At 43.1% G+C, this 15,493-nt stretch overlaps 1 protein-coding gene across 1 annotated transcript in view; it reads left to right on the top strand.

Annotated features, from left to right (window-relative positions):
• The window catches only part of LOC117448685 (transcription factor SOX-6-like), a 149,787-nt gene that overhangs the window by 68,404 nt on the left and 65,890 nt on the right, over positions 1-15,493 (top strand). The window contains exons 5-6 of the mRNA XM_034086031.2: positions 3,363-3,452; positions 10,902-11,074. Coding sequence (XP_033941922.1) covers positions 3,363-3,452; positions 10,902-11,074 — 263 coding nt within the window. The remainder of the gene's footprint in view (positions 1-3,362; positions 3,453-10,901; positions 11,075-15,493) is intronic.

Below are 15,493 nucleotides of genomic sequence, written 5' to 3' on the forward strand. Positions count from 1 at the left end.
AATGAATGCAACTGATATATGCAATACTTTAAGCTTGGTTAGTTCCAGGTTTAATATGTGCAATAAGTTCATTTCAATACGTTTTACGATAAACATTGAACCAGTCCGGCCCTCGACTTGTACCCCTTTTTAAATGTTGGCCCGCTGTGTGTTTGAGTTTGAGCCCCCTGGTGTACAGCATCGTTCTGCTAGCTGGTGTTCACTGGACTTTGACCAGGAAATTCTGATGAAGTCCAACAAAGGTATATCTCTTCGGTCATCACGTCTGGTGAAAATAATTCCTCCAAAGGCAAGTTTATTTATATAGCACCGTTCAACACGAGGCAATTCAAGGTGCTTTACAAAAATGAAAGACATTCAGACAAAGGCATTTAAAAACAGGCATTAAAAAGAAAAGATAATAAAAGAAAGCACCATTTTTGTATTCGTATAGTGTTAAAAAACAGGCTGAATTTTAAACAGAATTAAAACAGTGCTTGATTTCAAGTCAACAGCAGCACGCCTTAATTAAAATGTCATGAGCCAGACATGCCTTCATGTATATTGGTTTGTTTACGAATAGGTTGTATTCTGTTTTATGTTATTTAAGAACATATAGGCTTAAGGAATTATTCACGTTAAGAGTAACAGGCTTGCGTAATATATATATATTTCTTTGTATACATATATTACCGGGACTTATATTGGAAATAGCTACCTCTTTATAAAGCATGAATCAACATGCCTTGATAATGTCCGTTTCTATACAGCCTTCCTATCGAGGGGTTTTAAGGTCAATAATAAAACGGATGACGTTTGAATTGAATTTCTTCCATCTGTCCTGGACCCGTTGACTGGCACCAATGTCTTCAAACGGAAATGCTAGTATACACATCACTTAACTTCTTCACGTCCACGCATTTCCAATCTAAATGTCCTCTCAGCTTTCCTTTCAAGTGTTTATAACTTACAGAACATGATGGAAGCATTTCCATCATCTTCTCAACTCACCTTTCCCTGTTCTCCCGACTTCTCTCTCTTTCACCCCCCCCCCCTTTTCCTCTTCCATCAATCCATCTTCTGCATTTCTTCTCCACTTGATAAGAGGAATTTTTATCCACCCTCCAATCTAAACAGCACTTGATCCCCGACTCGGTCACAGGGACAGATAGCGAGCCATCTAGGGTAAAACATCTCCCTCTCATCCTCACACATTCTTCTTCTTCTTCTTCTTCTTCTTCTTCTTCTTCTTCTTCTTCTTCTTCTTCTTCTTCTTCTTCTTCTTCTTCTTCTTCTTCTTCTTCTTCTTCTTCTTCTCCTTCTCCTCCTCCTCCTCCTCTCACACCTCATGGTTGACTTATGCAGATGTATTTCGGGTGTCTTTTCTTCCCTAAATGCTTCCATAAATTGCCATTCCTAATAACAGCACATTGTTGTCTTTTCGTCTTGTGATAAGAGAAGAAAGCCGTCCCTGTCCTCCAGCTTGTCCTTAACATATCACTCATTGAACAAAATGCACACAAACGCATCCAGTGGAGCAATTTCTTTAATCAATCTTTGATGAATTAGGTGAACTCCATTGTCCTGAGGGTGGCAAATGGTATTAATGACCTTATTTCTCTTTACCGCGGGCCATCTGTCTGGAAATACCCTGTTTTCCCCCCGACGGAAATCACCATTATTACTGTACTGTAGATTTCAAGTTGTTTCTTTGTCTTGAAGCTTTCTCCCTCCGTTGTTCCTCCCTCCTTGTTTACATTCATCCATGTGATCCGGCGGGCTGCATTAGCTTATTTACAACTATCATAATCCGACTGTAAACATGCGCGGCTTTAATGGACTCAACGAGGAAGTGGTGCAGGGCCGGCGGGCGGCATCTCTTGACCACACAATGGGCTCATGCGTAGAAGCGAAACATTAAGCCACTCACAATAGGCCATGTGCCCTTATGAATGCCTGTGGCGCCTTTTGTCAGGATAAAGGCACCACACATGAGCTATTGTCTGACTTACCCGTTCTAAATCAGACAAGCCCTCAGGCGCATGTTGTCCACACAGCGCTCAAGAATGTCTCCTTTTTCTGTGTGTGTGTGTGTGTGTGTGTGTGTGTGTGTGTGTGTTTTTGACGTCCTTGGTGACTTGAGGCCCTGCGTGACCGTGACACCATCTGTGTCGCGTCCGGCGGCACGAAAACCAGAGGAAAACACACACACTGGACATTACTGTAGTAGAGTGTGTACAAAGGAGGACACACTCATACAGGTATGCCATAAAGAAGTATTAACTGCGACAAAGTACACAAGCAAGCAAAAGTACTACATTTAGGTTTCATATTCGTATGTTGCGCCTCTATTACCACATGTTTACATGCTTTGATGTTCAACGAGTGCTTTTGTTCTTCCTCATAATGCCCTGGAGGGGACTTTGGGATTTTAGCCATTTACATAAAAACCTATACGACACACGACAGGAAAGGGAAGGCCGCACCAATGAGACGTGTCAGTGCGAAAGGGGCTGCTCTGTATGTTCTGGTGTCCTCTTAACCACACAGCGACATAACGTTGGAAAGAATCCAGCGAAGTGACAGTTCGTAAACACCGTCTTTAAGCAAATGTGCTTTCTCACAGATACCTGAACGCTTTGTGTTTTGTATATCCCTCTTTCCTTTATGCAAAAGTCACACCCAAACACTCATGCTCGCACATGTGCAGATATTTCTGTTTGTCTCTCTCTCTCTCTCTGAAGAATGAAACAGTTCCCGTCGTTAATGAAAGTTCACAACAGGATTTGAATTGAACACATGAGACCTTATGAGTCTAATGGGACCACGTGTCTGTTGTCCTGAGGCTATGAGACGCATTGTGAGACAGAGGACACATGAAGCCATCTCCGAACAATGCAGACGTTCTCAGCGTGACCGTGGCGGCAATGTGCTTTTGTATTATTGTCCACAGGTCATTTTCTTTCCTGTCCTTTGGCATCTTTGTCTTATGTCACAGTTACTGGGGGATACTGAATCAAAGTATTTTGACTTATCAAACGGTATATCTTCAGGTTCTTGAAAATAAGAATCACTATCATTCTAGAAGCATTTAGTGTTAGAAGCAGTGGGCAGCCATTTTGAACGGCGCCCGGGAAGCAGTGTAGGGAACGGTGCCTTGCTCAGGGACACCTCGGTAGCACTTGGTCTTGCCGGGACTTGAACTGGTGACCTTCCAGTTGCCAAGCCAACTCCCTATCCACTTCGCCACCACCGCCCAAAATATGACCACGTGTCATTTTGGGCCTTCTTTTGATTGATATTCAAAAGCGTCATCCATTACGATCTTGTTGATGAATCCGTGAGATAGGCTAAATACATGTTTGTGTTCTGTCTGTTTGCAGAGCCATCGTGCATGGAGAGGCTCCTCTCGAAGGAATGGAAGGAGCGCGTTGACCGTCTGAACGCAAACGAGTTGCTGGGAGAGGTCAAAGGTAAATGCATTCACATCAAGGCCAGCATCCATATGTGCAGCGATGAGGACATCTAGGTTCACGTTCACACGCACAAGCAGCGACATGTCAAGGTGTGCCGGAGACAGACACACTCTGTGGCCTTCTGCACAGGTGGCAACAAAACACACCGCACGTGCAAGAGGGGAGAGGAGGTAGACAGAGAAAGAAAAAAGAAAATATATATAATATCGTATATTTCTGAATGATGCGGATCTTCAACATCTTAGAAATCCTTTTTTATTATAAGCAAGTACTCAAGAAAAATAAAGTTTTCCCACAACGTCAAACTAATTCAATACAAGGTTAAAAAACAACTTGTATTTATCTTCCGTGTGTTCAGTGTATTCCTGCATATGAAGACGTAAGAAGACAAGCCCTACCTTTCTCCATAAAAGAGCAGTTCTAGACCAGTAGTTAAAAAAGACCAGTAGGCTGTTATTTAGTTCCTCTCTGAAGATGCCCGACTCTCTCAGAACAGATCTCAAGGTTCAAGCTATAAAAACACCAGGTAGCACGTTATGGGGACTCCGTGTCGTCTATTCAATCTAATAAAGGCAACCATCTTAAAACTTTGACTGTTGAATCAGGTGAATTTTATTATATATATGCGTTTTGGGGATTTCCCTTTTCACACACACACACACACACACACACACACACACACACACACACACACACACACACACACACACACACACACACACACACACACACACACACACACACACACACACACACACACACACACACACACACACACAGATGTCTCTGTTCGTCCAGCTGCGTCAGACCAAAGAATTGCTCCGATTGAATTTAGGCGTCGGAGCGTTTTATTTCCCGATGGTTGACATGATCCCTGACCTAAATACACAAACACAACTGTTGCTCTGTGTCTCCTCCTCACACAACAACCTGGACCTATTTGTCCAGTCGCAGTTATTTTTAGGGTGAAGGAAACTGATGCCATACTTTCGGAACATTCATCGGTGTCCACATGGGCGATTCAATATGCTTGTAATGTACAGAGGACTGTATATACCTCATGCGTTTCATTGTTCTACTCATCCAGGAAAGGAAAGGCTTGTATGGATTTTTTAACTTCAACATGCCAGACACACACACACACACACGCACGCACGCACGCACGCACACACACACACACGAGCTACATTAGTGAGAGTTTTGCACTATTGCCGTAAACCAGAGGACCAGCAACTCTAAACCATCAACGTGTTCAAATATACTTTTCTCTATTTACATTTAGATTTGTCTTTTTGCCAAATATATGTTTTGGTTTTCTGATGGAGATATGGGTTGCACTATGGCAGTGATGTGTCTCCACCAGTGTTGTAGTCAAGTCACCAATTCACGAGTCCAAGTCACCCTCGAGTCACCACTCTTCGAGTCCAAGTCCGAGTCAACAAGGGAGAGTCGTAGTCGAGTCCGAGTCCAAGTCCGAGTCACCCAAGGAGTGTCCAAGTCGAGTCCGAGTCATCATTACCTGTGTTCGAGTCCGAGTCCAATTCCGAGTCACTTAAGAAGAGTCCAAGTCAAGTTCGAGTCACAAGTCTTCATGTATTAATCTTCGTGGATATATGTTTTGAAATGTAGCTGCTCCTCTACATTGCTGTTATCCTGTCTATTGAACTGCTGTGAAGCGAGTTTGGCTACAATTCTTGTAATAGGTGCTATACAAATATAAAGCTTATTTATAATATTAATATTATTATTATATATAAATAAACTATATTTAAAATGAGTTACCTTTTAGAGAAGTGATTATATTTGTATGCCAATATTTTCCTATGGTAAAGTTTTCGTTTTGCACTTTTATTTTGATAGCAATAAGATTGGGACTCTTATTTTGAAGGAACCTTTACGGGTTAAATCAGTTTACTGATAAAGATTTATCCCCAGAAAGCACATGGCTACTTAGCATGCAAAATGATGTCATTATGCATGTTAAGTATGTGCTTTCGTGTTATCGGCTGAATCTTTATTTATTGATTAGATCACGTTACTCTGATGATAGTGTTCAAGACAGCCTATATGTCTGAACTCGATCCTTAGAGTAATGTGTTACGGAGCCTTCTCTTCTATATTGTTTCCACATAACGAGCATTTTGCTCTTTTCCAATGTGGAAGCAGAATGTGTGAAAGCATACAGCACGATGCGGGGTGTGTCTGTAGACATCTCTAGACTGGAACAGCGGGGCCCAGTACTTGAACTCGCCATACAGGATAGAGGACATCAGACTCCAGAGAAAATGTGCTCGAGTCCGAGTCCAAGTCGGAGCGTCAATGTACGAGTCGAGTCCGAATCATCGTGGGGGGGGGAATTCACGAGTCCGAGTCCGAGTCATCCTGTGCGAGAATTCACGAGTCCAAGTCCGAGTCGCGTCAATCAGTGCGCGAGTCAGAGTCGAGTCACGAGTCCCGAAAATCGGCACTCAAGTCCGAGTCCAGGACTCGAGTACTCCATCTCTGGTCTCCACAGATGAAATAAAACAATAGAAAATAAAACCAGGAAGAGGCTGGTCCTATGTTATCGTTTGTTTTTAACTCCATTAGCTAATATTAGCAACAATTTCTAAAACAGCGATGATGAAAACAATCAAACATGTTAGTTAACTTCAAACTTGTGAAAAAAACTTAGATAAAACATATTTTGATTAATCTTCCGGCAGCTTTTACTTTAACACTTCTGGAATTTCTTTAGCACATGTTAAGCTTTAAGGATTTTAAGAATGACTTGTTTTGACCTTTGTACACGAGGACCGTGTCGGAGCAGAAGCTCGTACGACTGGCAGCAATCATCTCACCGTGTGCCCATGGCAACCTTTTGTTTTGTTATCCTACCGACTGTCTGGGATCTGCTTACAGTAAACCTGGAAGCGTCAGATTAAAATGTTGCGTCTCTTTGTACCCAGCAGCTCTGGGGAGATCATGACATGTGTTTTGACAACATGTAGTGCCCATGTTTGTCTGCGGGCTGACGGGAAGTCGAGTGTCAGAGCGTTTGTTGTGGTGTGACACCGAGGCGAGGGTTTACTCATCCAGAGGAATTCTGGGAGTTTGGCGCACAGATGAAACATGAAGGTTTGGCAGAAGCCCAACGAGTCGGGGGTGCCGTGTGTGTGTGTGTGTGTGTGTGTGTGTGTGTGTGTGTGTGTGTGTGTGTGTGTGTGTGTGTGTGTGTGTGTGTGTGTGTGTGTGTGTGTGTGTGTGTGTGTGTGGCCTAGCATTACTATACTTGTGGGGACCTACATCTGTGTACATAGTCACGTGTGGGGACTCGCCTCCCTTATGGGGACAAAATGGAGGTCCCCATGAGGGGGATCATTCATTTTAGGGTGAAGACTTGGTTAGGGTTAGGATTAGGATTAGGGTTAGGCATGTGTTGCATGCATGTAAATCAATGTAATGTCCCCTGAAGTGATGTATACATGGTGTGTGTGTGTGTGTGTGTGTGTGTGTGTGTGTGTGTGTGTGTGTGTGTGTGTGTGTGTGTGTGATGATTAGAATCATGGCATGTGCGTGTCATGCAGTGTGTTTTGTAATGGGAAGTGGTTGGGACGAGATGTGGTCATTTATTGAGTGACTCAAGATAGTTAACTTGTAATTGAATAACACATTATGATTTAATATTTAATTAAATTTGAACTGAATTGAATCTGAATAAAATCACATTCACATACTGTATGTACGCACACAGTGGCACGAGAATAGACACACGAGGTAAAATAATGCATTTTACAATGTCGTTACTGGCCTAAAAAAGATTGTATCGGCACATTTGGTCTTGTTATTTATTTATTTTTTATAATTAATCTTAATTTATATTCAAATATATTTGTCGCAAAAGTTATTTCTTGAATCCATACATCTTTTATAGTTTTGAGATACCCGGTTTTTTTTTTAGCATTAACTTATAACTGTATTTTATTACTTCGCTCTCTGATTGCAACGCGTACAAACCGCGGACATATGGAAGCATCTAGTAGCACCTTGTGCGGAAGTGAAGCGCATTTCCGTGCAGACAGAGGATCCACACAGAAGGCTCTCTGTGCCCTCAGCTGGTGTTTGGAATAATCCTGATGGATGGGAATCGGAAAACGTCTCAAATGGTTTTTGGTGCCAGAAGTGTTGAAGGAACGCAGGATGTTACGTTAGGAATGCACGAGCCGTAATCCCGGAGCTTTAATTGCAGTTGTTGCAATTACACAATAATCTTTACTGCGTGGAATGCAGGGAAATAGGAAGAAGTGTGTGTGTGTGTGTGTGTGTGTGTGTTTTTAGACATGCCAGCGTTGTTAAATGTCCATCAGTGTTGCAAGACTGGATTGGCATTAGGGAGGCAAGAATAAGGGAGGATACAGTGGTGATAAGAGAGAGGAGACGAGAGAGGAGGTGACGAAGAGAGGAAAAGGGGGAGACCAGAGAGGGGTGATTGAGAGAGCTGGTGAGAAAAGAGGGGAGATGGAAGAGGTGACGAGAGGAGAGAAGGACACAAGACACATGAGCAAGTTAAGAGAAACGTTTACAGGTGGATGTCATGAGAAGAGGAGGAGAGGAGAAAAATAAAGGAAAGGAATGAGGAGATACGAGAGGAGAGGAAAGGAGATGTTTGAGGAAAGAAAAGGAATGAGGAGAGAGGAAAGGAGAGGTTTGAGGAAAGAAAATGAATGAGGAGAGGAGAGGAGAGGAAGGAAAGGAAAGGAAAGGAAAGGAAGGAAAGGAAGGAGAGGAAAGGAAAGGAAAGGAAAGGAGAGGAGAGGAGAGACCACAGAGAGAATCTGGACTCTGAAGGAACTGATGGGGAGGTTGTTTTGGGAAAACCGAAAAAAAGGAAGAACGAAAAAAGGGAGACAAGAAGAGGAGAATGTTGCCTTTGATACAGGGGTGCTGAGGGGTAATTGTGTGTGCGTGTGTGTGTGTGTGTGTGTGTGTGTGTGTGTGTGTGTGTGTGTGTGTGTGTGTGTGTGTGTGTGTGTGTGTGTGTGTGTGTGTGTGTGTGTGTGTGTGTGTGTGTGTGTGGCCAAGTCTGGGGTACAATAAGGGCCTGACAGGACTACAATGGAGACTCTGTTAGTATGCAGGTAGTGTTGGGGCCACCCTGCAGTCTCCCTACATGGCCCCAGGGCAGGACCTGCACGCACACACACACACACACACACACACACACACACACACACACACACACACACACACACACACACACACACACACACACACACACACACACACACACACACACACACACACACACACACCACACACACACACACAATAAAACATATACAGGAGCAAGAACTTCTAAACAAATTAACTTCAGTGAGTTTATCACACACACACACACACACACACCCTTGTGGTTGTGATTGTACCCATTTACACAATACATAAAACACTCTTGACACACAAAGTGTGGCCATGAGCGCATTCACTAAACAAGAATAATCACACACACACACACACACGCACGCACGCACGCACACACACACACACACACACACACACACACACACACACACACACACACACACACACACACACACACACACACACACACAGCAGCAGCAGTATCTCAGGGTCAGGCGGGGTCGCGCCGCCTATAGTTGACGTGAATTCCTCAGAGGGCTGTCGGTAAAGAAATATGCTAACCTTTTATTCAACATGGATTCAAGGTAAATGAGTTTCCAATGTACACCATGTGAAGCTGAAGGGTGTTGTGGAGCTGCAGGAACAACACGTGTTTGAAATGCAGCAGATAATAGGACATGGTGTATAAAGTGTTTTCAGTCACAAGCTGCCGCACAACTGAAAGTCCCTTTTTAAGCCTTAAAATGGGCGTATTTTCAGAATCAGAACGCCTGCATTCGTCCCGCAGAGGGGACATTCGTGTTTGGGGTTTCCCTTAGTTCTCACAGTGCCTTTGCCTTGATGATGGCGTAATGGTTTTGGCTGCTCTCTCCCGCCAACATCTTCTGTATATTGTTGGTATGTTCGATCGAACTAAGACGTAACGTGGGACAGTGATGTGAAATGATACTGAAGTGTCTGGTTTCTAATGTGAGCCCTCCTTTCTGACTCAAACCTTCCAGGAATGTTTTCACCGTAAACCTGACAAAAGCCTGTGACAGCTACTTATTTTCAAAGGCTAACTCAGTGATTTTATTGTTCTTTGGTGCAGACACTAAGTGATAAACACGGACGGCATGTAGAGACAAGGCAGACGATAATAAGTAGTCCGATGTAACTCCAAGCCGGATGGTTTATGATCATTTGGGTATGGGAGTTCCTGAAGTTTGTCTCATGTTTGTTTAACACATTTGATTTGTTACGAGCCATAACGGCGACACTCGTTTTGTTTTCACCGTTGTCTGTGCGTGTGTCGTCATGTCAACGTTTGCTCCTGGAAACACCTTCTGCAGCGGGAACTGAGTACCGTACTTTTCGGACTATAAAGCGCACTTACATATACGCCGCAGCAGCTACATTGTCCGTCTGTCTTGCTCTCGTTCTGTCTCTCGGTTCCACTTTTACTTTGGCGCTACCTGTCTCACTCTTTTCCGGCCTCCAGCTTTCTCTGCTTAAAGGTGGCGGGCGCGGACCGGTCCTAGAGCCCATAGAGTTAAAGGTGGTTAATTTTACCTGTAAAATCCATAGATTTAGGAGGTTCCCTAGTGGCCGTTAGCTGTATAAAGAAAATGGGGGGGGAAAAGTCGCGGCTTATAGTCCGAAAAGTACGGTAGTTAGTTTGCAAAGTGTTGATATTCCTGGCCGTCTGTGGACACATTGTGTCACTGGAACAACGTCACAACGATGCAAGATGCAGTCAGGAAAATGTAAAAGTGTGTAGTTGGGTTACGTTTTGAAGAAGGGTTTAGTTGGTAATAAGTGAATAAGTGGAGTGGCGGCTGTGGAGCTCCTGTTATAAGAACGTTTTGTTTCCTTGTAGATCCATATGTTAAAGTTAGTTTGGTTTCTTGAATCCAAAAAATCCAAAACTGTTCATCCAAGTATTGCATCGAGCGTCCTCCAGACTTCTTGCTTGTTCAATGTTTATTCATATCATCAATCATATAACCAGAACACATGTGGTTTAGGGTTGACCTTTCGAGGAATGGTATGCCTTGGTATGTTAGAATAAAACACCCTATTCATGCAGTGTTAATACTGCTGACTGCAGTGGGACTCGAACTTGCTATCACCTGATTCAAAGTCCAGCACACTACCCACTGAGCCACAGCCTCCCTAATTACATTTCAGAATAAATATACTAAATGACTTCTCCGGTAAAAGATAGATAATCATCCGTTACCACTAACTGTGTCATGCATTTCTGCTTTGTAACAAATTACCTGAGTCAGCAGACCTTTCCTATTTCCACATCTTTTCAATCCTAACGCTTTTCTCCGTCTCCAGGCACGCCTGAGTCGCTGGAGGAGAAGGAGCACCAACTGTCCACGATGATCGGTCAGCTGATCAGTCTCAGGGAGCAGCTCCTCTCCGCCCATGACGAGCAGAAAAGGATGGCCGCCTCACAGCTGGAGAAGCAGAGGCAACAGATGGAGCTGGCCCGACAGCAGCAGGATCAGGTAGGGAGGAGGGGTCTTTCTTAAACCTTAACAAGTCGTTTTGATAGCCAACCAATTTGATCTGTTTTAGAAAAGCTTAATAGAACAGGAAGTCATCTGCAAACAATCTGATCCGTCATTTTGGTACGAGGCTGTTTGAACGCCCGAGGTCGGCCATGTTTTATACAACATGGCCGAGTTTCTCCAGGGGGTTCGAGGGTATCTCTGAGGTGGAGACAGATTAAGATATACTTGAAAGTTCCTATTATAGCTGAGGTCCTTACCTTTCTCGCATTTGGTTCGGTGTGCTCATATAATTTTCAATAGATTTGTTATCTATCCTTGAACAACAGTGTTTTGTGAAGACTTCCTGAAGCCTATATAAAGTGACAATGGATGATTACGTATCCATGTTCAAAGTACATTTAGATGTGTCTAGGGCAGGGGTGTCAAACTCAATTTAATCGCGGGCCACATCAGCATTATGGTTGCACTCAAAGGGCCGGTTGTAACTTTAAGACTATATAAATATACAATATATAGAGAATAATGTATTATATTACATTATTGCCTCTGAATTGGATTATTATCGGATAGGATAATAACTTAGTAATTAACTACGTCTGAAAGCAGAAGTCTAGGGCAAACAATTGCAAGTCTCTTCAGTTCGCATGTCACAAAATGAGATGCATTATGGGACATGTAGTTTATGGACAACGTGTTTCTGTAAAGTGGCATGTAACCGTATAATAAACGTATTATATTCTTTGCAAGCTCTTGCGGGCCAAATAAAATGAGGTCACGGGCCAGATTTGGCCCCCGGGCCTTGAGTTTGACTCCCCTGGTCTAGGGGTTGGATAAACAGTTTTGAATCGTGCAATGCATCCTGGGATGAATAATTAGTGCCTGTGAGACTCAATGTCAGTTTACGGTCTTACTACTATTTAGTCATTCCTGTGACATCCATGTGGTTTACATATGCTAATAGCTTAGCTCGAGACCAGGTTGTATTGCACTATTACACTTTTTAAAAAAACTTTTTTTAGAACTATTTTTCTTTTGTATTACTTTATTATAATACACTTTATTATTGCTTTAATATTGTCTGCTTATCTGTGTTATTGTGTTGCACTGTTGGAGAAGCCTGTGACCTAAGATGTTCAACCACATAATTACTCTGTAGCTATGTTAGTTTGACAATAAAGAACTGTGAACCCATACGTTAACCCACACATTTGAAAAAAGAGAACTTTCTTGAATAGTTGTTAAGACAAAAACGTGTCTGGGTGTATTTGTGTTTGTGTGTGGAATCAAAAGGTTTCAGATGCTGATGCGTGTGTCTCCAGGTGTCAGATGTAGGATAATAAGCGTGTGACAGAGAGAGCAGGGAAGCAACGAGGTGTTTAGATGAGCGTTCTTTGTTTTCGCTTTATGCCGACACGTTACTGTAGGTCGACGTACGACAGGCTCTGTTTGGACAAGTCCACACCTCCCATCACAACACATTCCACCTCTCGCGGCTTCACAAAGGATCGAGGATGGAGAGAGTGAAAAGAAAGACAGATTCCAATATCAGCCAGTCATTTGGCTGTTGAGACTTGATCGGATAATGCCCTGCAGACAAACCCTGAGAAATCTGCCTTTAATGAAATATGACATGTGTGCAAATGGGGCGCCCGCCTCCCATTCAGCAGCCTGTAATTACATTTCAGAATAAATATACTAAACGACTTCTCGGGTAAAAAAAAAGATAAGAAAAGGCAGCTGCTTTACTTTTCTGGCGCAGAGGGGCGGGATCAAGAAGCCGAACGTGCGGCCCCTTTAAGGCTTTAACCTCATGTGAGTGGACGACCCAAGCTGCATAACATGGTCCTTGACTTCAGGTGTTTTTTTATTCGACAAACACGGCAAAACAAAAGAACCAGAGGCATGCTAGGTGTAGTAACATGTCAATCTCACATTTCATTGTCAGTTAAGAGATGTATTGAGAAGCTCTCCACACTGTTAAAAAAACTATTATGGTGCTGCCACCCTTCTCAACAAAGCATGTGTGTCTCTGTGTTTGACCAAGGGCGTCACTTCTTTGCTGGGATCATAAGAGTTTTCAATGGTGTTCAACATAATCGATTTTAGGCAGTGAAATAATCACTTTGAGTAGATAATAAAGGTGGGGTAGGTAAGTTTCAGTAAAACCGGATCGAGATACACTTTTTGTTATATTCCATGGAATGCTCTTAACATCCGATAGCAATGAATATCTGAAGTGCTTTGACAAAAATCCATACAAAATGTCATCTGTAGAAGCCGTAATACTGTAAAAAGTACTGTAAAGTAACTGGATGCCTGCCTGCCTGTCAGCCTTCCTTCGGGGCACAAACATATCTCGTGCCCTCATTGGTCATGTGCGCGTTCGTGTGTGTTGAGGAGGGGCTCTGTAAGGAAGTTGCAGATTTTCTCCGGTTGTGTATTTCAAATTCTAGCGATCTCGAGCCGGTTTCTCAAACTTACCTACCCCCACCTTTAAGGATACAAATACAAAACAAGACGCTATTGGAAAGAAAAGGTTTAATCGTTACATGCATGCGTTTGGTCTTTTTATAACGAGGCAAATATAAGTAGTATTCTAAAAGGAAAAACCAAAAGAAGAGGTGAATAAATAAAGTATTGAAGAAGCCTCTGCAGTAACAGATTGTAAATAAATACATTGTAAAGTAAGAAACACTGTTAATTCCACAGGAGTTTGTAAGCAGGTTTTTATGTTGATATTAACAGAAGAAATAGTGGTGTTACAGTCCGTCTATAATTTAATAACTGAATATAAAAAATGACAGACTGATTTTCATCTGGACTTCATCCTGTAAAACCCCTCGTTGTCACATGTGGGGCAGCCTGTGACTATTCAAAGGGGTCATAGTTCTGTGCTCGTGCCCCCTTTCTAACAATAATACGATTTTTTTCAAGCAGATTTTTGTATTATTGTTAAAGTAAAGCACATTTAATCCCATTGAAAGAAAAGTGAAGGAGTTTGGACAAAACACAAATACTTGGGCGACTGTGGCTATGAGGGAGTGCGGTCGTCTTTCAACCAGAAGGTAGTGGGTTCGATCCCAGCCCGTGCAGCCAACATGTCGATGTATCCTTGGGCAAGATACTTAACCCTGAGTTTGCTCCCGATGGCCAACGGTGTGTGAAAGTTAGGTCCTAGAGTACGGTACACTGCTCTGTATGAATGGGTGAATGACATGTAGTATGTAAAGCGCTTTGAGGGTCTTAAAGACTGGATAAAGCGCTATATAAGTACAGTCCGTTACTTGCTGTGTATCTTCTCAGAATTGTGTACTGCATTGTTGTTGTATTAATATTTTCTCTCTCTCTCTTGTGCAGATTGCCAGACAAACAGCAGCAGCTCCTGCAGCAGCAGCACAAGATAAACATTCTCCAACAACAGATCCAGGTTAGTAGGCACACACACTCACAAGCACACTCACAAGCACACTCTCTTCCGTTCATTCCTCACATTTCTAAGTTGACCTCTTGCCTTCTGCATTTCATTTCATTGTCATGTAATCATTATTTGAACAGGGACAATGCACATTAATGAACACGGAAGACGAATAATGCTTCAAGTGTATCTTAGCTCTGAGCTCATTTCCACCCGCAGTCCCTCACACACAACATACAAGAACATGACATTTATAAACATGGCAACAATAAATACATGATATGCAAAAAGAGCAAGAGCAGCACACACACATATTTAAAGTGCAAGAGACTGCGGACTCGCTTGTCTCTTCTTTGCTGTGTCCATCTCTGAGAGGACGCTGCCGATGCGTTGTCCTCCGTCTGGATCGCCTCAGTTTCATGTGTGATTAGAAAACGACAATATCGTGAGAGGTTGTGACCTTTTTCTTTTATGTTTTGCCCGCTATCGACAGGTCGACAGCTACAGCTCACCAGCCTTGCATATACAGTAAATACAAAGGCATGCTACACACACACACACACCACACACACACACACACACACACACACACACACACACAACACACACACCACACACACACACACACACACACACACACACACACACACACCACACACACACACACACACACACACCACACACACACACACACACCACACACACACACCCACACACACACACCACACAACACACACACACACACACACGACGACCAGTAATTGCCCTGGTTATGGCCGGATCATTTACTGCGGCATCGATCAGTCAGCGATCGATATCCCAGCATCCTTAGGCTTCCTCCTACTCTGTGTTTCTCTCTCCGTCTGTTTCAATGAACCTTAATGTTCCTCTCAGGGGCTTTTCCTTTTTGTAACCACTCGTGTGCAGCTCGTGTGCACTGAGCCCGTACACGACACGCTCAAAAGTAACAATATAAGCTGGTTAAGAACAGGAGAGAC

Source organism: Pseudochaenichthys georgianus, chromosome 6, assembly GCF_902827115.2.
Source record: "Pseudochaenichthys georgianus chromosome 6, fPseGeo1.2, whole genome shotgun sequence".
Classification (NCBI taxonomy): domain Eukaryota; kingdom Metazoa; phylum Chordata; class Actinopteri; order Perciformes; family Channichthyidae; genus Pseudochaenichthys; species Pseudochaenichthys georgianus.